A 25,380-nucleotide genomic window follows, 5' to 3' on the forward strand; every position below is an offset into this window, starting at 1 on the left:
TTTCAATTCACCACTGACTGTGGCAATATGGTGTTTGGCAGCGTTAGTGTTTTTATCGTGTATTGGTTTGCAATCTTACTCAAGTGAAGATTCAAATCCTTACGCAACTCTCTGAATGAAATTTGTTTTAGCCTGGATGTCTGTTCTCAGTGGGTGAACTATCCAGTTCAATCGAATCTCGCCGGGGACTGCGACAAGGTGACGGACTCTCATGCCTACTCTTCAACATCGCTCTGGAAGGTGTGATGCGACGAGCCGGGCTCAACAGCCGGGGAACGATTTTCACAAAATCCGGTCAATTTATGTGCTTTGCGGACGACGTGGACATTATTGCCAGAACATTTGGAACGGTGGCAGAGCTGTACACCCGCCTGAAACGCGAAGCAGCAAAGGTTGGACTGGTGATGAATGCTTCAAAAACAAAATACATGCTGGTAGGCGGAACCGAACACGACCGGATCCATCTGGGTAGTAATGTTACGATAGACGGGGATACCTTCGAGGTGGTGGAGGAATTCGTCTACCTCGGATCCTTACTGACGACTGACAACAATGTGAGTCGTGAAATTCGAAGGCGCATCTTCAGCGGAAGTCGACCCTACTACGGGCTCCAGAAGAAGCTGCGGTCTAAAAAGATTCACTCAAACACCAAATGCACCACCAATGGTCCTCTACGGACACGAGACATGGACCAGGCTCGAGGAGGACCTGCAAGCACTCGGAATTTTCAAACGACGCGTGCTACAGACGATCTTCGGCTGTGTGCAGGAGAACGGTGTGTGGCGGAGAAGGATGAACTACGAACTCGCTGCACTTTACGGCGAACCCAGTATCCAGAAGGTGGTCAAAGCCGGAAGGATACGGTGGGTAGGGCACGTTGCAAGAATGCCGGACAACAACCCTGCAAAGCTGGTGTTTGCTACTGATCCGGTTGGCACAAGAAAGCGTGGAGTGCAGAGAGGCAGAGAGAACGATGGGCGGACCAGGTGGAAAGTGACCTGGCGAGCATTGGGCGCGATCGAGTATGGCGAACGGCAGCCACAAACCGAGTATAGTGGTAATCACGTTCAAATGTATGCGTGCCTATTTTGTAGATGTAGTTGTGAAACTGCGAGGAAAATATTTGCACTCTTACCCCGGACGTTAGTTTTATCATTATTTACCCGTTTTACCCAATTCGAATGGGTAATATTTGCATATGCAATCTGAATAGCCTTTCAATCGGCGTGCACTTTTGTGTGAGGAAAAATTTGCGCTAGTGTTCGTGTGTTGAAATGTCACTTATCTCTATTGTGGCGTGCTATTGTTGATTATGTCTTGTCTTAAATGTGATGTTGAGCAAATAAATGTATGTAATGTAGTGTATGTAATCGCTTGAAGAATCTGCGTCAATCAATTAGTGAGATAAATTACAAAAATCTAATCGCACGATACTTGAATGTAGAATGGTGAAAACCTGTGAAAACCGTCACCGCCAGTCGTGTAATTGTGGATAGTTTTAAACGTACCCACTACTCTATAACGTTATCTCTAGTTCACTCAACACGTATTGTGTACTTAGGTATATTTTGATGACTACTTGCGCACTGGATTCACACCTCCATACAAATCGTATTAGAACACTTATCATAATTATAGATTTTTTTACCTTCGAGAACGGAGTGGTGAGTGGCTTCGTTGATTTTGTTTGTAAATTTTTAGTCATTTCAGTATATATGGATCTCTTGGTTGGTGTTTCATTCCGAAAGGTGTAATGCGACGAACCAAACTTCTTAGCGAATCTCGACAAGCGTAAGTATATGGTAAGGCTTGGTAGTGTATCTTCATGAAAACAGACAATAATGGTTGTCATTGTTGAAAAACACCATACCAGAAGAAAGCATGATTGGAATTTTAGGAATTTTTATTCCAAGAATTGTCAAGTTATTTGTCAATCATTGTTGATATTGGTATCATTAAAGATACATGTGTCATTTCTAGAGCATCATTTGAAAGAGGTCTTATTATGTAGGTCTTAGGACTTTCCACGAAAGTTCTCCGCAACTTGATATTTGCTTTTCTGTTACTAATTGCAAAAGCGACCTGTGAAATTATTGAGAGCCGAAGTTGACAGTCCCTTTTCAAATATAGCTCTAGATTTATACAAATATACTACGCTGTTTCTGTATGTCTATTGAAAGGATTGATTCTACCTTATCAAAGATATGGAATAGCTGCGACGTGTTTTCGGTCGATGCATCTGCCAATAATGTCGCTAAGCTGTTTGATTAAACCACGCTCACACACAAGGCGACGACGCCGCGTTATCAGACTTATCAGTACAAATGGTGACCGGTATTGGTGTATAGTCTGGAATGAATGAATATTTCTCCTCTTATCATCCACGAGTGTCGTCCTCGGTACAGAGGGAAGAAACCCTCGATATGATATCAAGACTTCTGTTCACTTCAATCGTTCAACGGACAACGAACAATTTTCGCATAGTACCTTGCCGGCCGCCGTGAAGTTTGCATCGAACGGGGTTCTAACGTTTACCAAAGCTCTTCGATTGTCGGGTTCGGTGAATGAGTCATCGCTGATAGTGAATGAAGAAGCATCTGCCCGGTATTGGCGAAGTGAATTTGCGCGCGCGATAAGAGCTTGTGATGTCATAAGCCGCTTTGTGTAGAAGCAGAAACAACAGTATGGATGTAGCAGATAGAAACAGTTCTTACCAGTTCCAAAGGTGCTTATAAGTGAAACTAATGACTAATCAGTGAAATTGCAAAACATTGTTTGTAATCCGTTCTATGATAAAGTCGTCATCACATTGAAAATTGAATGCTTTTTTTAGACGACTCAAAAGTAGATAATACTTCATACCTATCGCGATTGTAGTATTCACCTCCGCGCCCGTCTGTCACTGACTAATCACCTCTCTCTCTCTACCTTTTTCTACCTGTCAATGTATCAATCAAGGTCTTCTATATAAGGTAGGAACATCTGGTATCTTTACCAGTATTGGTGTTGTATAATTTAGTATGACGTAACATGCCAGAAAGTCGGGACGGTTCGTGTTAATACACTGCAATCCCCCCTCAACAATAAATAAAGTGCTCGTTACTATAGCCGAATATTAATACATAAATCTTGGCCAAAAGCGCCGTACAACATGTTAGAGTAACTCATTTATACCGAAGAAAAGTTGCAATTATTGCGAGTCCCATATGATTGACTACATATTCTTAAATCACTTCAGATCAGTTAAAATCTGAATAATCTAACGTATACGATCATCCAAGAAGCATGTGATTCGTTTAACAACAAGTCCAACCTTTGACCTATCCTCCTCATTATCTCGATCATTAAACAACGTAAACATGTTACAGTTATTTTACGTCTCTGAGCGTTGATTCTGCCATAATCTCCCTTACTTTTTTTATTTTAGTTTAGAGACGTCTGTAGCTATCTATGCAGTAACTATTTTCTTCATACCACTTCAAATTCCATCTCTTCATCTAAATGTCACGTGCGATATAACCAAACTTAGCCTAAACGATGGCAATACCATTCCAATTCAAAACATTAGTTCATGTTACGTTGCACCTACATGAATCCGTTTTTTTGCATTTATCGAGTTTCATTGCTCCGTGTAATTATTATTTTTAACATCCGAGACATCAATACTATTGTAACGAGCTCAATCCACATACGCTTACGCCAAATTAACTCTATCTCTATCATCGAAACATCTCGAAGTTTACATGCATGTGGATCAGCTGTTCATTCGAAAAAAAAGGAATTTCGTCTTGTCTAAAGTAGATATATGTTGAAATTCATTTATATTTCAAACATACCAAACATTTTGCCTTGCTTTTCTTTATATGAAGAATATAACAGTTCTTATTACCGGTTATTCGTTACAGCGCTTGCCGGCAAAACATGATCAGAATTGGGCTTCACAAGTACTTCCATACTTAGGATTGACACCTAATAATCAATCTCACAGTGACGGCCTCCAAATAATTCATTGAAACACTCTTTGAATTCAAACTTTCTAAATTAGTAATCGGATGCTATATTGAAGTTTGTCTCCAGTGTACGGGAAAACGAGAACAGCGTTTCCCAAGAAAGATTATTCCAGACGCTAGTTACTAAAAATTAAGAATGTGACCAGAATCAACGCATCCACAGCAATCAGATATTCAAATCCATGCTGATTTTTCGTTTAACTTATGATTAGTTTGTGAATTAGTTAAATAGGCCGTAAAGTTTTCAAAGTATAATTCACCTCTGTGGGTCACATACTTATAATACACTCACTCAACCTTTCGGTTGTTATGCGGTCAGCAGCAACACGTTAGAGCTGCGTTTAATACTTTGATTTTTTTTTATTGAGTAGTACAAAACACAACAGTAGGACAACCAAAAGTGTATTTTGTGATTCTCGACATTTTCACTCAGAACTAATGAACTAAACGAATCAATTCATTAGTTGATGCTTTTGCTTCTTTTGAAATCCTGACTCTCACTAGAACCCGACCTGTCTTTCTTCAACCCCGTTCTCTTTGTGCACTATCAGAGTTATTAATTGAAGTGCCTCCTCCCACCTGCCATTTTCGTGAAATTGTATATTGTGTTGTAAGCACAATGAAACCGGAAATCTTTTTTTTTTTCGACCGGAACGGGAATGTAACTTGCAGTCTCCAATTTGACAAAACGAATGAGGCGAGCATGTATGACAATAAGGTATGTTGTCCGTCACGATTCTCAACTCTCAACTCTCCATATCAGTTGGGACACTGATCCATCCTGTTCATCTTCATCTCTCACTATTTCACACAACTCAACTGACTCCATTCTTCTGGATATTTTTTTTTATTTCATCCTTTTCAAATCAGCTGATTCATATACCGTTCAGCAATTCCACCGAAATCTCACCACATGATTATTAGCTACTCCATGTTGCAAAGCTACACAGACATCATGTGCAGGCCGTCATCTCATAAACCACTTCCCTTAGACTCATCAACGATCCAATCTTAGCACTATCGTTCATTGCCTCTATCTTTTCTCGAATTCGGCAGCTTCTTTCAGCTTCAGTAACACGAATACTTAGTATTTTTGTAAACACGAACAATTAGTATTTTCGTAAATATAAAACAATCACAAACGTACAACTCCTTGCTAATTCCCAAAAATGCAGTGAATCCTTACTTCGATTCCTTTTCTAAATGGCGTGACGGTCCTAATGGGACCAAACTAGTTTCTCAGTTCAGTGTAACATGAACATTGCGACTATTATGCTGTTGCTTGGAATCCGAAGTGAACTGGGGTTCAAAAATTGAGTTTTTACTCACTTTAATGTGTCACTACTCGATTCGGATGAGTGCATGTAGTAGCTCTTAACTAGCTGAATGATGCGCAATGCTAACCAATTGTTCAAATTTACTTCGCATCTATAACTTCACATGTCGCGCGCGTCACGACTTCGATTTAGTGCTGCGACGATAATATATTCTCAGAGACCTCTCTTCGCCAATCACATTTTTTTTTCTCCCATCGTGTAACATGCCACATTATTGTGTTATGGATACACTTTACGTTCAAGAATGTCAAATAAAATTCCATATTAAAAGTTACTTGAATATTCTGCAATAAACCCCAGGCACTCTCAGTGTAGTTAAATACTCCAGCGTTTACCACATCGACTATATGGATCCTCCAGTATAACCACGATTATCTTAACTGGAACATTCTTTTTTTTTCGACTGTTGGTTATATAGTGACCGAAACGTCGGATGAAATCTTAAGAATCCGTTTTTGAGTTATTATCCTGTATCTTTGCCACCCAATGCCGTTCCTTGTATTTACGTAGCTTATACGCTTCTACATGCCCATGGCAAATTCTTTACACTTACTGAATCCTCGCGATTCTTGCAGATAATCCTTCCGCCCTCCGTAACATGGTGAATCCTTAAGATTTTCGTCACTGGAAAATCCTTCCGGTCTTCGCAAACTTAGGATATTTCAAGATTTTCTTAACGAAGAGGCTCCTCAAGTTTCTCACAAATGGAAGGTCCTTCATATCTTAGCAACCTTGAAACACTGAGGATCCCCGAAACACTCGCCACTGAAAGATCCTTTCGATTTTCGCAACACAAGAAAATCCTCCTGATTTTCTTAACACGTAGAATCGCTAGGATACATGCGATTGGAAGATCCTTCCGATTTTCACTACCCGGGTATCTTCCAGATTTCCTGAATTCAGAGAATCCTTGTGATTCTCGCAACTGGAAGACCCTTCCGATCTGCGCAACTTAAGAAAATCCTCCTGATTTTGTGAACACGAAGAATCCTCACAATTCTTGCAACTGAAAGATCCTTTCAAACTTCGTAACCCAAGAAAATCCTCCTGGTATTCTAAACACGAAGAATCCTTGCGATTCTCGCCACTGGAAGATTCTTATGATCTTCGAAATCCAAGAAAATCCTCCTGATTTTCTGAACACGGAGAATCCTTACGATTCTCGCAACTGGAAGATCTTTCCGATCTTCGCAACCCATGAAAATCCTCTTGATTTTCTTAACACAGCGAATCCTTACGATTCTCGCTACTGGAAGATCCTTCCGATCTTCGCAATCCGAGAAAATCCTCATGATTTTCTGAACACGGAGAATCCTTGCGATTCTCGCTACTGGAAGATCTTTCCGATCTTCGCAATCCGAGAAAATCCTGCTGATTTTCTGAACACGGAGAATCCCTACGATTCTCGCTACTGGAAGATCCTTCCGATCTTCGCAATCCGAGAAAATCCTCCTGATTTTCTGAACACGGAGAATCCTTACGATTCTCGCAACTGGAAGATCCTTCCGATCTTCGCAACCCAAGAAAATCCTAATGATTTTCTAAACGCGGAGAATCCTTACGATTCTCGCAACTCCGATATAATCAAAAGATGCGCAGCAATGAGACGCTGAAAAGGTATCGTTGCGCACACTTGACCTCTTCTCCCTTTTCATTCAAATGCATGCAATCTTCTCTTCCTTGCATGCAAGCCACACTATTAGTAAAAATAAACACTTTACTGGGTAACTTCCGCTCATCGTGCAATTCACGAGCATCAAAATAAACATTTCTCCACCGGCTACCGAAAACCGTCCATTCTTGGTCAAATCCAAATCATGCAAATGGATTCCTTACCTGGCCGTTCCTCCACTTGATCCGGAAACTGTTCACTAAGAAGAAAAACAACAACAACTCACCGTGCTGTTTAGAATCCCATTCTCGTCGCCAGTTGTAGTATTCACCTCCGCGCCCGTCTGTCACTGACTAATCACCTCTCTCTCTCTACCTTTTTCTACCTGTCAATGTATCAATCAAGGTCTTCTATATAAGGTAGGAACATCTGGTATCTTTACCAGTATTGGTGTTGTATAATTTAGTATGACGTAACATGCCAGAAAGTCGGGACGGTTCGTGTTAATACACTACAGCGATAATCACTATTTCATTTTCTGATATCATACTCTGCTTTTTTTGCAATATATCGATAATTTATTCAATTATCATGAGACTGGCTTGTATTTGCTTACGTGTAATTTGATGAAAAGTATGTAGACAGCAATTTCATACCTTCTAAAACAAAGATCAATTTTTAGCCTGGCATTGGCAGACAACAGTGACACTACGAACACATGGGTAGATGCTGAATCGACGACTTACCTCTCGGAAACGGATACATCCGTTAGCGACCCGAAGAAAGTGAGTAAGTATCCTTGGGCAATATGTCAGATTTGGGTTCGTAGCAAATTATCTCATAGCCACACAGAATGAAGAAAATATTTACTACACTTGGGACTGATTAGTCCTTATGCAGTTGAAGGTTCTATAAACGGTGATATATACGGAGCAGTAAAGAAACGCGTGTGTTCTATACGAGTGCGACAATGAATGAAACCTTCTGGGTTACACGTTATCGTGGTATTACCCATTAGCCCTTTAGATTATACCCAGTACACTGTGATCAGTTTATAGTCAAGTATAACACCCCTCCTTAAACTTATCACCCTCTAATACCCAATGCAAAACGATGTTTCTCGAACGATGCGACTGGCAGTCCTTTGGTAAGGATATCAGCTGTCTGTTCCGCAGTCGGCACGTAGCTCGCCTCTATCTTACTTTCTCGTACACACTGTTTGATAAACGACAGCTTCACCTCGGTGTGCTTCATCTTCTTCGAGGGGCCATCAGATTCAGCGACGGCTATCGCGGACTGATTGTCCTCGAATATCTTCACCGGACGACGATCCAGCATCTTCAACTCTTCAAGCAGCTTGCAGGTCCATAACACCAGCGGCGTCATGGTCGCAATTTTTTCCGCAGTCAAGTTCGCAGATTGTGAACAATCCTCGGTACTCACTTTACGTAATTTATGTTTAGTCCCTTACTGTCAGAGCTGTCAGATCAGTGTAACACGCTAAATAAAATTTACACAAAAGACAATTTACACGGAAAAAATACACGGTTATGAATATTTATTAGGTACTCGACTGGTCACCGAAAATTTGATCGTTTTCTTTGGTACATCGAGGTCTTGAAATTAGTCTATGATAACACTTCGCATATGCAATCAGCCAGGGCACTACACTCTGCCTTGGTTGAGGACAGTGCCACGGTTTTTTGCTTCTTGGAACTCCACGCCGTTGTTGATCCGTACAGCTGAAGCAGGTATCCGGATGTCGAGTGACGATCGTTGATGTCGGTTGCCCAATTGGCATCCGCGTACCCGACGATCTGACGGCCAGTCTAACTTTTTGCGTACACCAACCCGAAGTTCGCCGTACCCTTCAAGTATCTCAACATCCTCTTTGCATGTCCCCAATATTGCTCCGACGGATTACACTGGAACTGGCTGAAGAAGGATACCGCCGCGCTCAAGTCCGGCCGTGATGTCACTACCAAGTATGTGAGACAGCCGATGAGTTCACTATAAGGCATATCCAGGTGTTGAGCTTCCAGGGACTTCTCGAGCTGCAAGTTAGTCTCCATATTGCAGTTGATGTAGCACGGCTGGCTTAGCTTCATGGTGCCTTGACTCCGATCCCGGTCGATTTATAGACCCAAGAACACTTTAGCTTCTCCGAGGTCTTGCATTCGAAACTCCTTCTGAAACGTTCGCTTGACCACCTCCACGCTGTTCAGATTCTTCGCGATAACCAGTACGTCATCTACGTAGAGTTGCAGGTAGACAGGTTCGTCGCTTCCGTATCGTACTTAGAGGCCGTTTCCCCTTTTCACATCGTTGGAATCCGCACTCAATCATGAACTCGTTGAAGCGATCGTTCCAGGCTTTCGATGCTTGACGCAGACCGTATATGGATTTGAACAGTTTACACACTCCATCTTCCTCCTCAAATCCTTTGGGCTGCCTCATATGTCCTCCGTTAGTGTACCGTTGAGAAACGCAGCCGTTACGTCCATTTGATGAACGAGCAAGTCATATTGATGGGCGTATGCAAGCATGGAACGTACTGTTAACATCTTGACAATGGGCGCATAGGTTTCGGAGAAATCAAAACCGTATCTCTGCGTAAAGCCTTTGGCAACCAATCTTGCCTTCCGCTTCTGCACTGAGCCATTTCGTCCGGAACACCCACTAACAGTTGATTGGCCTGCCGGTAAATCTACCAGCTGCCACGTTCCGTTGTCCGTCAATGACCGCAGCTCATCATCCACCGCTCGCTTCCACTCCGGCCAGTCGTCCAACTGTTTCAGTTCCTCGATTGTACTCGGAATACTCTCCACATAGTTCTCCGCGTTGAGTGCGAAGGCCATGCACATGTAGTCGCTAAGCTTTGCAGGTGGCTTTCTAATTCGTTCGCTCCGACGTACATTGGGAGTCTCCGGTGGATCTGATCCCAGCGCCGGCTCCTGTTCTCCGTCTGTATCCGAATCTCCATCGTCAGGAATGCTATTTGTTGCTTCGATGTCGTTGATCTGGAATCGCGATCCAGCCAATCGGCGATCGTCACTCATCGAAGAACATTCCTCCTGGCACTGAACAACTTCCGGATCGCTACAGACGCCTCGGCCGAGCGGAGGTAACGGCACTTCCTTGATCACCACGTCGCGAGCCATGAATATCTTCTTGCCGTCCCACAGCCGGTATCCGTTTGGCCCGTACCCGACGAAATAGCTGGACCTGCTACGCGCTTCAAGCTTGCTACGCTTCTCCTGTGGAATCAGACTCGTAGCCAAGCTCCCGAAGATCCGCATCCGAGACACATCCGGTTTGTGGCCGTACCACAGTTCGTACGGGGTTTTGTTCGACGTCACTGCTGCTGTCGGGCTCCTGACTGCCGTCCTACGCTTAGTTGCCCCATGTCATAAGATTCCCATATAACATAGGACAATTATGCGTAGGACAGTAGTATATGTTTTCACATGTTATGAACTCCTATGACCCACACAAACGTAAACTTATCATCCTGCCCTGTTCGCGCACCTAAGAGCGTCTGTACTGATCTGTCGGTATCTGATTAATCACTGGAGTTCCACAAATGACAATTATTGAATGGAACGCAGTACTTCAGTTTATTGGTCGAAAAAATCGGATCTGATTTACACGGAACTGTTTTGAACGATCTGATTTACTACACAAGTACTTATCTTAGCATCAGGTAACTTGTATTTCTTGGACGGTAAAACTTTACAACGGACGCAGGGCTTGTATCTTCGCGATACGAATGGTGCTGACCGATACTCCCGAGTAGAGGAAAAGAGCTCAATAATAGCATATTTTGATATTGAGATCAAAATGTGATATTGGTTTGATTGATATAAGAGATAAAAGATCTGAAAATAATATTTAAAATTTCTCCTAGAACATCATCATCAGATCATAATTAGATCTTGTAAGATCTAACCAATAACAGCAAGCTATTCGTTTGATCTTGAAATATCAAATGTTGATATTGTTCAGATGTTCCAGGAACATTTCTAAGATATTATTTTCAGATCTTTTATCTCTTATATCAATCAAACGAATATCGTCAGTATTTCACCTCTACCCGGGTAGGTATATACTAACTTTAAGCCTAAACACGCCCCAATAAGAAGATCTCTCCACAACTATTCTGGCGAATATGTGATAGCTTAAGCTTCCTAATGTATCGCGTTGGGAATAGCTCGCTGACGTAGTGTACAGTTTGAGGCAAAAATGATCCAAATGCCCAAGGAGGGTTAACTGAAGTCTTGCCTTGAATCAAAAGAGCCTTAGATTGATAACAATTCCTGTTGTTATATTCCGCGAACTACGGCTTATAAGCCTAACAAGAATCGTGGAATTAAGAGTTCGATCAAAGTATGCTTTCAGCGAACTCTTAATTTCACGGTTCTTTAAAATTGACCCGCCAGAAGTACTCTTAGGTGCTTTTAGGTAATGTAATCCCTTACCCCGAATCCAAAATAATTATGCATCTATCTTTTTTTCAGAGCGAAGAGTACGCCACAATGTCCGCAGCACAAGAGTCAATTCTGCCTACACGCCTCACAATCGTTTGTCACGATACAAAACCGCACTGAACAGTATTATACCCTTCCGAACTAGTAATACAGGGTGAGTTTTATTACCCATGTGTGTAAACTCAACGGCTGATCATTGTTGTATTGTTCCAGAACGAAAGATCTCCCCGTGGACAGCGTCGGGTGTATATCGAACAGTTCCTTTTCCTGGGTACGTAAGTTCCTCATTACGACAGAGCAGCAGCAAACGTATCAAAGTCTACCGACGTCCGCAAACAATGCCAGCTCAAATGATGCCTTCCTGCTACCGAAACGACCCTTCAGCGACAGCTGTGAGGAAAATTGTCGCCGACTTCTCGGCATCTACAAGTACGAAGAAAGTCTGAACGGACGCAAGAAGGTTTCCATGTTCAAAGTGGTCTGGCGATTCACGAGAACCCGACTTCTGATAGCCTCCCTGTTCCAGTGTCTAGCGATTCTGCTTGCATTCGTGGGGTTGCTCGTATTCTCGAACTTCACCATCGAGTCCATGCAGACTGTGATGTCGAAGAGCTGTGCGAGCTGTAGTGCCATTTCAAACTGTTCTAACGTTCCCGAGATGATTCTTGGAATACGGTTTGGCATGAATCGGGATGTCTGCAACAGTACGGTGGAGGTCGATGCTTCCGATGGAAGACGGGATCGCTTATTGCTTTCGTTGGGCGTGTTCCTGTGTTTCTTCATGGCGTTCATGTTCAACAGTGTGAAGAACTGGCTCAACCTCAGAACGGCGATTCGACTGAGAACCGCCATCTTGTCGTCTGTCTATAAACGTGCCATGAAAAGTAGCGTCGTCAATCAGGTCTCAGCTCACCAGATAATGACCATGGCGAATGAAGAGAGTGAATCCGTGTTTCAAATAGTGCAATCGGGTGTACAAATGATTGGCATTGTATTTGGGACCATTCTGTCTTTCGTATCGGGGTTGTCCTTACTCTCGTTATCCGGTATTCTACCGCTAGTGGGATCTCTTCCTTTACTCCTACTGCTGTTGATAACAGGAACTATTTCGAAGACGTACTATAGGAAGTTCCTTTCATATGGAGCACTAAAGCTTTCCACGGTGGAGGACATCTGTGTAAACTTCAAGAATGTAAAAACCCTTCAGCTGGAAACGATACTTTCTAAAAGGTTCGTGGATTACCTCAATCGCCAGTACCAGTCCCTCAAGTGGAGTAACATCTATTCTACGAAGTTTTCCGGAGGTGTAACCTCCGCTATTCTGGTCGGTGGACTCTACCTAATCTGGTGCGACGTGAATATAAAAACCGAAAGCACCGAGGTCCTCACGTTGCTGTTGATATACGCCTACCTGGTGCAAAGAATCACCTTGGATTTCTGCCACTGTATCCATCACATTCTGCAGGGTAGAGCATCACTCGAGAAGCTCAAGCAGTCCTATCAGTTGTCCACGCCGGACAATGTTCGGTTGAAGCCCAATCGGGAAAACTTAGCCATTCAGATGAATGATTTGGTTGCGGAGTGGCCCAGCGTGAACGGAGAGAAGCCAAGCGCTTTCCAGTTATTCGTGAATAGTTTTGAGATCGTCAAAGGACAACTCATTGGCGTGACGGGCAATTCGGGAGCGGGAAAGACCACACTGCTGCATACGATACTACGGAATACTGAAGTCAGGAAAGGAAAGGTTCTTCAAAGAGGTAAAATCGCTTTCTTTCCGTCGAAACTTGTGCTGATGAACTCTAGCCTGAAGGAAAACGTGTTGTTTGGAGAGTCAATGGATCCTAAGCGGTGAGTACGAACTAAGCTGAACATGTGAAACAAAACTAAATAGAACAAAGCTTAGCTAACTAGACTATGTCACGAAACTCTTTGAAGCTACTGTAAACGGTTCTAAGAATTAGTAGATTGACTTACAATAAATTCAATTCCACTTTCACAGATACTACTTTGCCGTTCAGGCCATGAAACTCAATGAGGACATTCTACAGGCAGCTGGAACGGATGACATACCCATCATTTATCTGGAGTTGACAGCTCAACAGCTAGAACGAATCGTTTTAGCCCGTGCGATCTACTGCAGCCGACAGATCGTACTCCTGGACGAACCATTCACGCGGTTCACGAATCATCAGGAAGCGAAAGAACTGTTCCTGCAGTTGGTTCACTGCTTCGAACAGGATCATAAAACTGTCATCATGGTGACACGATGTGATGATGTAGGTCATACAAAACCGCTCTCTTTCCTCAGTGTTCCATTAAGCTCTCCTTTTCTTCGCAGTTTCTACAGTATTGTGATCGCGTTTTCCGGATGGAAAACGGTGCCATTTATCGCGAAGGCAGCTACGCTGAAATTCTGAACATGCCGTCGCACGTAGAAATGACCCGTAGATGTAACGTGGAAACAACCAGCCGCAGTGAATACGAATCGTACGAGGGCAGCAATCCATCCGCAATGTACATCGCAAAAAGTGAAAACTCCAAGGCCAACCGGCGCTCAAAAAGGCTGAGTAATGGGTACTCAGCTGATGACTCTTCCAGTGAACGCAAGGTTACCATCAGCATTCGTGGTTTCAGTATATGCGACTATGTGATGCTCACGATCGTTCACCTCATCAATAATTTCCTCTACTTTGTGCCGATTTTCACGCTGGTGATCATTGTGGAGCAAGGCGACATAAATCCGTGGCTCAGCAGCATTTGCCTGGGAATCATCTGTTGTGCCTTCTTCGTGGACAGCAGTTTGAAAATCTACGTGGCCCGGAGGACGGAGAATCGCAACATATACTACCAGCAGTCGCTACTTCAAACCGTGTTGAAGAGTTCCCTATCGCAGCTTCTTTCGACAAGCATCTCAAACATGGTGGATCTGTTCACGGATACCATCTCACCGCGCTTATCGCTGATCAACAACTGCATCCACTACGCATGGGTCATCGTACTGTCGACTACTTTGCTCGTGATTGCGAACTTCTGGACGGCGCTTATTGTTCCGTGTTTGTTGGTGCTGGCTTTAACGCTGATATTGGTCCTGAAGTACACCATGAAGCATCTTTGCGATCACGAGCATAACTCCAAGAGGCGGATGTTCGCGATTCTGACCAATCATTTGAGCGGACGTGCCGTGACGCAGTCCTTTGATTACGTGTCCAACTTTGTGCATGAGTAAGTATACGTATAACTATTCAGTTGTACAACAACAAATACATGATAGCTCATCAAGTATCATCTTGATACCCGTGTCCTGGCGGCCACTCTCCATCCTCGGTCCCGCTCAAAACCCGCCATGTCACTTTCCACCTGGTCCGCCCATCATGCCCTCTGTACTTCTAGCCTTTATGAATCAACCAGATTTGATTTGGTGTAAATTTCAACGTACAGTGTTCTTGTCTGGCGTTCTCGCAAATTGTCCTGCCGAACGTATTCTGCCTGATTTTGCTAGACATTGTACAGACCTTACATCTGTAAGGTCGATTGTTTATTTAATTTATTGCACTTCTTCTACCTATCCCTAGCTGTCCACTTTCTTCACTCTATTTTACCAACTTTCTTGAGGCTAATCTGATCTTTTCGCAACTTTCTTCTAGATTTCTTCCATTTGCTAGTGCCTTCTATTGTTTTTGCGCCCGAGTACCTTTTCGGTTAATCCGTGAATTTACGGACCGAAAAAGACCTTGTTGCCGCCTAGTTGTGCTTCTGGTTAGTTTTCGGTCAGAAGTAACGAATGACCGGATGTTCATCCGCCCGAATCTTCGCCTGATGCCGTTGACGGCTGTCGAACGTCCGTTAAGATTAGGGTTTGATAGCCGTGATCTCGGAATTATGACGTTCTTCCGCAAAACCTTCGTAAAACCTCGAAATTCTGTTTGAGGAGAGGTTTCCGGGTATTAAAAGGTTCGTTGAATTTTCTTGATTCTGGGTTTACCCGTGTTCTTGAAATTCTACACACAATAAACACACATAAAACACTAATAATTGATCTTTACTCATGTCGAACACTCGTTCAACAAATCGATCTTATCATTCCGATCAATTCAAGATCTAATTTTCAAACATGGCCTGCATCCGATACCAATACATGAACTCGATATGTATTGTATCTGATCAGTTATGTTACGTGGTATTGGTAACTTCGTTAGTTAGCTTATCTAACACTCTTCTCAGTTGTGTTAAATAAATAAAACTTGCACCCCTGATTTTACGCCACGCATTTCGGTTCGCAGCTGCTTCTCTCCAATCTCGGGAACGTCTTACACACGCCAAATCATTCTCAACCCGTCTTATTCCCAATGCTCCAGGTCGCCGGATTTCTTGTAAACACAATCTTTGCAGGGTTGCTATTCGGCATTCTTACAGCATACTTTGCCCACCGCTACCTTTCGACTTACACAGCCTTCTGGATGGTGGGTTTACCGTAGAGCGCAGCGAGCTATGATTCATTCTTCGCTGATAGACACCGTTCTCCTGCAAGCCGTCAAAAATCTTTAGGGCGAACACTCCCCTTACTTACCTTACCGGTTAGGCTAAGGCCTGAGTGGCCTCTGGTGTACATAGTAGCCGTCTCCATTCCACTCGGTCCATGGCTGTGTGTCTCCAGTATCGCACTCTGCGAAGGGTCTGCAGATCGTGCTCCACTTGATTGACCCACCTAGCTCGCTGCGCACCACGTCTTCTTGTACCGGTCGGATTGCTCTTGAGAACCATTTTAACTGGGTTGCTATCCGACATCCTGGCAACGTGACTTGCCCACCGTAGCCTCCCGATTTTCGCGGTGGGGACGATGGTTGGTAATCTCAGCAGCTGATGCAGTTCGTGGTTCATTCGCCTTCTTCAAATCCCGCCTTCCATCTGCACTCCGCAGTAGAAAGTACGCAGCACCTTCCGTTTGAAAACTCCAAGGGCGTGTTGGTCCTCTGCACGACTACGTCCATGTTTCGTCCCATAGAGGATTACCGGTCTAATCAGCGCTTGAATCAGCGTTTTGTAGATAGTTGACGGCGAACTTTGTTCGATCGTAGAGTTCAGCGGTGTCCAAAGTAAGCTCGATTTCCTGCCTCAATGGGCGGTCACCAGTGAGCCCAAGTACACGAATTCTTCAGCCACCTCGATTTTATCACCGTCGATAGAAATCCGGGGTGGCGAGCGCAGTAATTCCTCTCTGGAGCCCTTTGCCATCATGTACTTTGTCTTCTACATATTAATGACTAGTCTAATTCGCCTGGCCTCACTCTTTAGTCGAATATACGTTTTCGCCATCGTCTCAAATTTACGAACTATAATCACCGACGAACCGACGTGACAGTGGTGTTTCAAAAGTGTCCCCCCTAAATTTAACGGTCGACCAGCAAAGCGAGCGAACGCTTCTGTCAAATCAGCACAGGCGCGAACCTTTTCCTATATGAATACACGGGGGTTTGGAGTCAAGCTATCAAAACAACGCGAACCGTTATAGAGGAGGCGGTAGTGTTCGGCTATTTTTCATCATGGCGTCGGGGACAACAAATTTGAATTTATTTGTTCTAGCTGTCACGTCGGTTCGTCGGTGCTATAATGTCAATATCATCAGCGAAACCAAGCAACTGAACGGACTTCGTGAAAATCGTCCCACTCGTGTTTATCCCCGCTCTCCTTATTACACCCTCTAACGCAATGTTGAACAGCAAGCACGAAAGACCATCACCTCGCCGTAACCCAGTTTATCCGGGAATCCGTATTCATGCATTGCCATAGCTGGTCTCGATCGATTACCATACGCCGATTTGAAATCGATGAACAAGTGATGTGTGGACACGTTGTATTCGCGGCATTTCTGCAACACCTGGCGAATGGCTAACATCTGGTCCGTTGTAGCGCGTTCACCCATGAATCCAGCCTGATATTGCCCCACGAACTCTCTTGCAATCGGTGATAGACGGCGGCATAAAATTTAAGAGAGTATCTTGTAGGCAGCGCTCAGTAGTGTAATCCCGCGATGGTTCCCGCAATCCAACTTGTCGCCCTTTTTGTAGGTGGGATACACGTTATCTTTCATCCACTTCTCCGGTAATACTTCCTTCTTCCAAATCTTGTTCATGACCCAGTGTAGTGCTCTCACCAGTGCTTCTCCACCGTATTTTAGTAAGTCGCTTGATAGTTGATCTGCTCCAGTGGCTTTGTTGCTTTTCAATCGGCTAACCTCCTCCACAATCTCTTGGAGGTTAGGGGTCATCAATTAAGTACGTAACGGTTCCAGGAGGGACGGGGAGTTTGTGAAAGTGTGACAAGCAATGTATTAGGTATAGGAAAAACCCGTACGTAGGGGTACTAAAATTCCAAATTTCAGCGTGACGTACTTATTGGATGCTCCCTTAGGGGCTGGAAATCTTTTGTCTTGCGCACGTATTCCTACATCTGTTACCACGCCACCTTCGGTGCTTGCAAAGTCGCCATTGAGGTGCTCATCGTAGAGCTGTCGCCACCTTTCGACCACCTCACGCTCGCTCGTGAGAATATTCCCGTGATTATCTCGGCACATGTCGACTTGGGGCACAAAGCCTCTGCGCGAGCGGTTCAGCTTCTCGTAGAACTTCCGTGTATCTTTAGCGTCGTTCAGCTCTTCCATCGCTTCGCGTCCTCGTTTATTTCTGCTGGAGCTTCTTCCTCTGGAAGACTGAGTTCTGTCTGTTCCGCGCCTGTCTATAATGTGCCTCATTCGCCATCGTACGGTGTTGCAGCATTCTCGCTCATGCTGCATTCTTCTCGTTTTTAACTGTTCACATTCGCCGTCGTACTAGTCGTTCCTGTGATTCGGAGTCGCGAAGCCTAGTGCTGTAGCCGAGGTACTACCTATAGTGGATCGGATGTCCTTCCAGCCATCTTCAAGAGTAGCTGCGCGAAGCTGCTCTTCCGTTGGTAGGGCCACTGCTAACTGCTGCGCGTAGTCTTGAGCCACTTCTACGTTAAGCAGCTGCTCGATGTTGAGCCGCGGCGTTCGACTTCGACGCGTGGTGACAACTGTCGAAAGTTTTGAGCGCATGAATACAGCGACTAAGTATGTGCGGTAGACCGGCCCACATTTGTATGGCGAGAAAGAAAAGTTGGAAAAATTCACGGGGCACCCTCTAGAATCGTACCTTTGGATGAGAAGAACAATCTGTCCTGTGAAAGATTCAGCTCAATCGGTTTAAAACTGAGCTGGCGCAAATAAGTTGAAGGTTTGTATGGGATGTTCAGTCCAAATATATGGGAAATTGGATGACCTACAGTCTCTCACTCAGTGCGCCGGTTCTGTGAGTTCGATTTAGCTCAGAATTGAAAGAATGGTAGTTGATGATACCCTAAGGAACAACTTTGTAGAAGATCTTGTCATGATAAAACTTAATTTAGTTGCGGTTTCAGCTAACGAAAACAGGATGAGAGCAGCTTCCCCGTTTACTCTCGGTTGTTACATGCAGCACGTGTTTGTCGGTCGAAGCTTGCGCGCTACATCATAAATAGGCAGCTATCGAAGACGGCTAATAACAAGACAGACAGCTCCCACCCTGTCGCAGGCGACATGGTTGAAACGCCCTCAACGATTCACAGGAACATTAAATCATGATTGTGTGCGTGTACATGCTAATACGTACACGGAAATTGTAGCATCGCACACACACTCATTCATGATGTTGTTCCCTGAAGTCGTTTGCGGCGCTAGTGTGCTTGTAGCTCCAAAAGTATATGGAGCAAGAGGGTAGATGTCTGTCTTGTTATTAGCCGTCTTCGCAGCTATGTAATTCTTCATTGTTTCGATACCCGCCCAGGTGCGTGAGCAATTGAAATGAAGGACAACATAGCCGCCTATGATGTAGAGCGCAAGTTTCGAACAGCAAACACGTGCTGCATGTAACAACCGAGAGTAAACGGGGAAGATGTTCTCATCCTGCTTTCGTTAGCTGAAACCGCAACTAAATTAAGTTTTATCATTATACGGTCTTCTACAAAGTTGTTCCTTAGGGTATCAACTATTATTTTTTCAATTATGAGCCAAATCAAACTCTTTCAACCAGCATGTTGAATGAGAGACTGGAGGTCATCCAATTTCCCATATATTTGGACTGAAAATCCCATATAAACCTTCAACTCATTTGCGCCAGCTCAGTTTTAAACCGATCGAGCTGAAATTTTCACAGATTGTTCTTCTCATCCAAAGAAACGATTCTGAGGCTTTCCACAGACCAGCACGAATCCATTTTAATCGATGTTTTTTAATCTACTTGATATTTTTGTATACTATTCCTTTTTATGTGAGAAACCATTTTTTCATATCAAAAGTTCATATTTTGTCTCGACTAACTTTCAATTAGGGCCTATGAAAAAATGGAACACAAGCAAATAAAAAAATATAACACGGAAACGGCTTGTTCGATCGGAATGGTGTCTTCAGCAAAGTTGTAGAATAATATATTGCGGCTCTCAGAAAAATACACATTGAAAAATTTATTTAGTTTCTGAAAAAACTGAATTTTGTTACTAAAAATCAAATATCTCAAAAAGCTATTTTTGTACCTTCGTGTTTTTTGTGAGAATAAAGTTCATTCTGTTAGCTATCATCTCTAAAATTTTTATAGTGGTAAAAAAATGTACAAAAAAGTTATGGCACTTTGATCATTTTTGGTTGCGTGTTTTTTTTTAGAGTGCATAACGAATTTCCCGCAAACTAGATTTTGGGGTAGGCAGCACCCTCTCAGATTTCAATGGAATTGTGTAGATATGAAGACTATGTACTTTAAAACAACGTTGCGTACTTTGTTGTTTTTTTTTTAATTTATCTACACTAATATTTGAAAAGGGCTTAAGTTTTTGACCATTTTTTATACCAATGTAACTTAAAAATAACATGACCTACAAAAAAGTGTGGTATGTGTGACTTTATGGAATTCGTGTGAACTTTCAAGTAAAAGATTGAAATATTGAAAAAACGATCACGCTAAAAAAAGTTAAAAAATAAATTGAAGTCAATTTGGAATACATGCCCATTTGCGAAATTTAATTAACCAAACCCCACACCAACCGTTAAGAATAGAATTCAAAATGGATCAAAATAATTAAATTGCTATTATATGAATCCAACCCAACACAAAATGTTTTTTTTTTTGAGTCAAACCGATTTTGGGTATTTTTATACGTGGATTTTCACATATTAATATTGAACATAGCTTTATTTGTTTCAATTATAAATCTATCCAATACAAAGAATATAATTTAGGATTCTCTTTTGAACCAGAACACCAGATCTGTTACACAGAAATTCAGAATATCAACCAGAAGTTCAATTTCAACTTAAAAGTTTCCTTATTCATGGGAGAATAAAATAAATACTTTGCATTAGATAGACTTGTGAATCAAACATATGGAGCTATTTATTTAATTTAATATATGAAAATATCTGTAGAAACGCCCTGGATAAAAACATTTTTTTTCTACCGGAGAGAAACACGCAAAATGATGACATGAAGTATTTGTTGTTAGGAACCGTCCATTAAAGATGTAGCATTTAAGGGTAAGTTTATGATATTGCTAGGAGCCTTCTATTAGGTATGGGAGAATATACTTTAAGAGGGGAGGAGCTGTCAAATTTTCCACTTATGCTACCGTGATTTCGAATGCAGCGATATGGTCAAACTCAAACATTACAGAATCCTTGAAAAAGGTCCAATAAGGACCGAAACGTCGAGTTAAGAAAACATATAGTTTGTTGTTTTTGATTGACCAAATTAGACTGAAATGCCAATTAAAGATATCATCCAACGTACAGTCGATCACCCAAAGAAAGTCAAACTCAAAGCAATAAAACAAGTACGACCACGATTCTCATCAGTCAACGAGTTTGAAACTTTTACTACAAATCATTTTATTGCAATAGGTAAATATCATTTAAAATAAAAAATCAATAATTTTGCTTTCGGGATGAAATTGATCAGTAAATGAAATACCTTTGCATGTGCCAAAAATATGTTTTCCACCTGAATTAACCACCCCAGTATGCGAAATGCTACGCAAAACTTTTACTAGTTTTCTCAAATTTTTAATTATTCAAGTTTTAAATTTAGTAAATTTTATGAAAACGCCTTAAAGTATGTAATTTTCATACTGAAAAAGTGATTACTTCCGGAAAAGTGCAATTTTATGTATAAATTCGAATATTTATAAAATTTTTGATGATGAAATCGTGTTTAGCAAATTCTTGGCAGCTAAAAGCATCCATTCGAATATTCATTACATGTGCGATACAGCCACGGTAACAAAAGTTTGAAAGGGTATTTGAGATTCGCCAAACACGCAATTACGGAAAATATTTAATTTAATACAGAAATATGTGACTAATTGACTGTAAAACATGTAACTCAACATTCAATAATCCTTTAGCCAGATGATGGTCATTTTGTACAAATTGTATTAAGTTTGAAGCAATATTTTTAACAAATGAAAACGACCCTCACGTCGATCAATTTCACCCCACTGATCAGTTTCACCCGAAATCACGGTACCTCAAAAATGCTTTTCTTCGAAAGTGCCCATATCTTGCGATATATGGCAAAATTTCAATAATAACAAAAATGTCATGTTTTGCAAATTGAAATAATTTTTCTTATTTGCATTTTTTTGACTTTTAAAGCTTATTGACATTTTTCAATGTTAAAAAAGTTCACATGATTATCTAAAAGTCACCCATACACAACTTTTTTGTAGGTAATGTCATTTTTAAGTTATATTGAGTAAAAAAAAACGGTCAAATACTTTAGCCCTTTTCAAATATTAGTCTAGATAAAAAAAAAACAACGTATGCAATCTTGCTTTAAAATACATAGTCTTTAAACCTAAGAAATTCCATCCGATTTTGAGACAGTTTTGCCAAACTCCTACGGCGAGTTTGCGTGAACTCGTCATACACTCTAAAAAACACACAACCGAAAATGTTCAAAGTGTCATAACTTTTTTGTACATTTTTTTACCATTATAAAATTTCGACAGATGGTAGCTAACAGAATGAACTTTATTCTCACAAATTATCACGAAGGTAAAAAAATAGCTTTTTGAGATATTTAATTTTTAGTAACAAAATTCAGTTTTTTCGGAAGAAAAACTAAATAAATTCTTCAATGTGTATTTTTCTGAGAGCCACCATTTATTAATCTACAACTTTGCCGAAAACATTTTTCCGATCAAACAAGCAGTTTCAGAGATATGATTTTTCATTCGCATGTGTTCCATTTTTTCATAGGCCCTATTTAAAAGTTAGTCAAGACTCCATAAAAAGTTTTAATATGAAAAAATGGTTATTTAGATTGATTATAACAGCTGTGCAAAATTATATGCAAATCAAAAATGCAAAATTAAAAAAAGTGGATTTTTTTCGTGCTGCTTCGTGGAAAGCCTCTTCTAGAGGGTGCCCCGTGGAATTTTTCGACATTTTTGTACTTGGGCCAGTCTAATGTGCGGACATTGGTTATATCCGAGAAGAATTTACCGTCGATTAGAACGTGGTCGATTTGGTTTTCTGTTTGATGGTCGGGTGATCTCCAGGTGGCTTTGTGGATATCTTTGCGGGGGAAGAAGGGCCTTCGGACTACCATACACATTCGCCGACCTACCAGTCGTTTCTGTGATTCGGAGTTGAGGAATCAAGTGCTGCCCAAGGCAGATCGGATGACCCTTCCTCCATCCATCTTCAAGTGTAGCTGCGCCAAGCTGCTAACGTACTGCTAACTGCTGCGCGTGGTCTTGAGCCACTTCTACATTCCGCAGCCGTTCGATGTTGAGCCATGGCGTTCGACTTCGACGCATGGTAATATCCGTCGAAAGTTTTGGTTTTCTGTTTGATAGTTGGGTGATCTCCAGATAGCTTTATGGATATCGTTACGAGGGAATAAAGTGCTTCGGACTACCACACCACGGTAGGCTGCATAGTTTACGCATCGTCGTTGGCCGTTACCATTCGATACGGCGTGCAGGCTGCTTCGCCCGATTACCGGTCTATACATTTCCTCCCTTCCTATTTGCGCGTTCATGTCACCGACTGCGATTTTCACGTCACACGGCGAGCGACCATCGTATGTATGTTTGCTCTAACTGCGCGTAGAACGCTTCTTTCTCATCAGTTCTTCCTTCATGTTGGCAGTACACGTTGATAATGCTGTAGTTTAAACGGCCCTTAACTCTCAACATGCACATCCTTACGTTGATCGGCTACCACCCGATCACACGTTGTCGCATCTTGCCCAACACTATAAATCCTATTCCTATTCATAGCTTAAGTAGAAGGTAGCAGATATATCTTGAGAATAAATGAGAACTTTTTACTTCCAGGTTCTACGATAATGTCGAAGAGAACAGCACCGCCGTTTTTATGCAAAAAGCCATTCAATATTTTGCGGAATTTTGGCTTAATTTTACCGCCTACTTTTTCGGACTCATTGCACTACTGCTTATCCTCTTGTTAACTCCTCAATCGGAGCTATCAATTCATCGATATGTTCTAGCGATGTTTTCCTACCTTACGCTTGTTCACGGAATACACAAGTTCATGGAGAACGTATTGTCTGTGACAACTGCCAACAAGAGAATCGATATTCTTCGGAATAACATTCAGGTTAGTTAGAGACCTCTCAAGTCTTCATACATCGAAACATTGAACATTTCCCGTATTTCTCAGGATCTACAAATTATTGATGAAAGCCACCGACCGACGTCGCTCACCAACTCGAACATTGGCGTATCGGTAACGTTCAAGGACGTAGTCTACCGGGTAGCCAACAAAAAGCTTCTCAGAATTCCGAAACTCAACATTCAAGCCGGAGAAACGATCGCCATCACCGGTACCGGCAGTAGGCTAATAGTTCCGCTGATTTGTCGCATGTTTCCACTGAACCAAGGCGTGGTCAGTCTGAATCAGATCGACCTAACCCAGCTGAACATCGCCCAACTGATGGAACAGGTCGGAGTTGTTCCGTGGGACCCGAAGGCAGCCGGCATCAGCATCGGGAACTTCCTGAACCCGGATGGAAAGATACCCTCCGATCAGATCAACAATGTGCTCATTGAGGTGAAACTGTTCGAGAGTGTTGCCAGGCTGCCCAACAAAATTGACGATATGGTAGACAGGCTGCCGCTTGGCGACAGGCAGCTGCTGTGTTTGGCGCGCTGCTATCTTAGAAAACCGGCGGTAAGTTTTCATAATGGGCTATTTATGATAAAAATAACATAAAACGAGCTCACCAATTCATCCGTTGGTGATCATCTATTGGTCCATTTTCACATCCATCAATAGTAGTTTCATCTCTCTCACAAGTAAAAAAACACGGAGAATTATTTCTTTTGTTCTACGTTTCCAGCTCCTAATCTTGGAACAGATCCATCCGAACGTGATCGATATTGTCAACGCAGCCGTCAAGCAGAAATTTGCCGAACAGACTGTCATCATCGTTGCGTCGCACGAGGTCCAGTACAGAAACATCTGCGAAAGGCTGATCAATTTGGATACGCTGTGAACGAACAATGGACAACAATCGGACAACAAGAGCACACGGACAAAGATGTGTTTTTTTTTTTTTTCTAAAGTCGAATACTTTATTTATGTTCAAGGAAAAAGAACCACAAATCGTTTACAAATAAATAAAAACAGTGAAATATATATGTATTCATGTATATCACGAATAGTGTTTTTTTTCTTCTTTTTCATATTTTGCTTCTTTTTTTGGGGTATTTTTCGTCTCCAAACATTACTCGGATCTGATTTGAGTGTTTCCGGTCAAATTGTTTTTTTTTTCGTTTTTTCTCTTTTCTTTTTTTCGACTGGGAAAATATTACTATTAAGCAGCAAAATTGTATATATGTACGTTGTATATATAATATGTATT

The 25,380-nt window shown here is 42.2% G+C and overlaps 1 protein-coding gene across 2 annotated transcripts; it reads left to right on the forward strand.

Annotated features, from left to right (window-relative positions):
• The first annotated feature begins 1,671 nt into the window (after positions 1-1,671).
• Positions 1,672-25,173, forward strand: LOC109621576 (ATP-binding cassette sub-family C member 12-like). 2 transcript variants are annotated; one of them, XM_062846266.1, is made up of 9 exons: positions 1,672-1,791; positions 7,642-7,748; positions 11,477-11,600; positions 11,660-13,294; positions 13,446-13,722; positions 13,785-14,668; positions 23,831-24,113; positions 24,177-24,686; positions 24,856-25,173. In XM_062846266.1, the coding sequence occupies exons 1-9, from the start codon at positions 1,754-1,756 to the stop codon at positions 25,009-25,011; spliced, it is 4,014 nt and encodes a 1,337-aa protein (XP_062702250.1). In that variant the 5' UTR covers positions 1,672-1,753; the 3' UTR covers positions 25,012-25,173. The 2 variants fall into 2 exon arrangements, with proteins under 2 accessions (XP_062702250.1, XP_029707651.2); XM_029851791.2 differs by lacking the exon at positions 1,672-1,791 and adding an exon at positions 2,332-2,725.
• The last annotated feature ends 207 nt before the right edge of the window (positions 25,174-25,380 follow it).

Source organism: Aedes albopictus, chromosome 1 (genome assembly GCF_035046485.1).
Source record: "Aedes albopictus strain Foshan chromosome 1, AalbF5, whole genome shotgun sequence".
In the NCBI taxonomy this organism is placed as follows: Eukaryota; Metazoa; Arthropoda; class Insecta; order Diptera; family Culicidae; genus Aedes; species Aedes albopictus.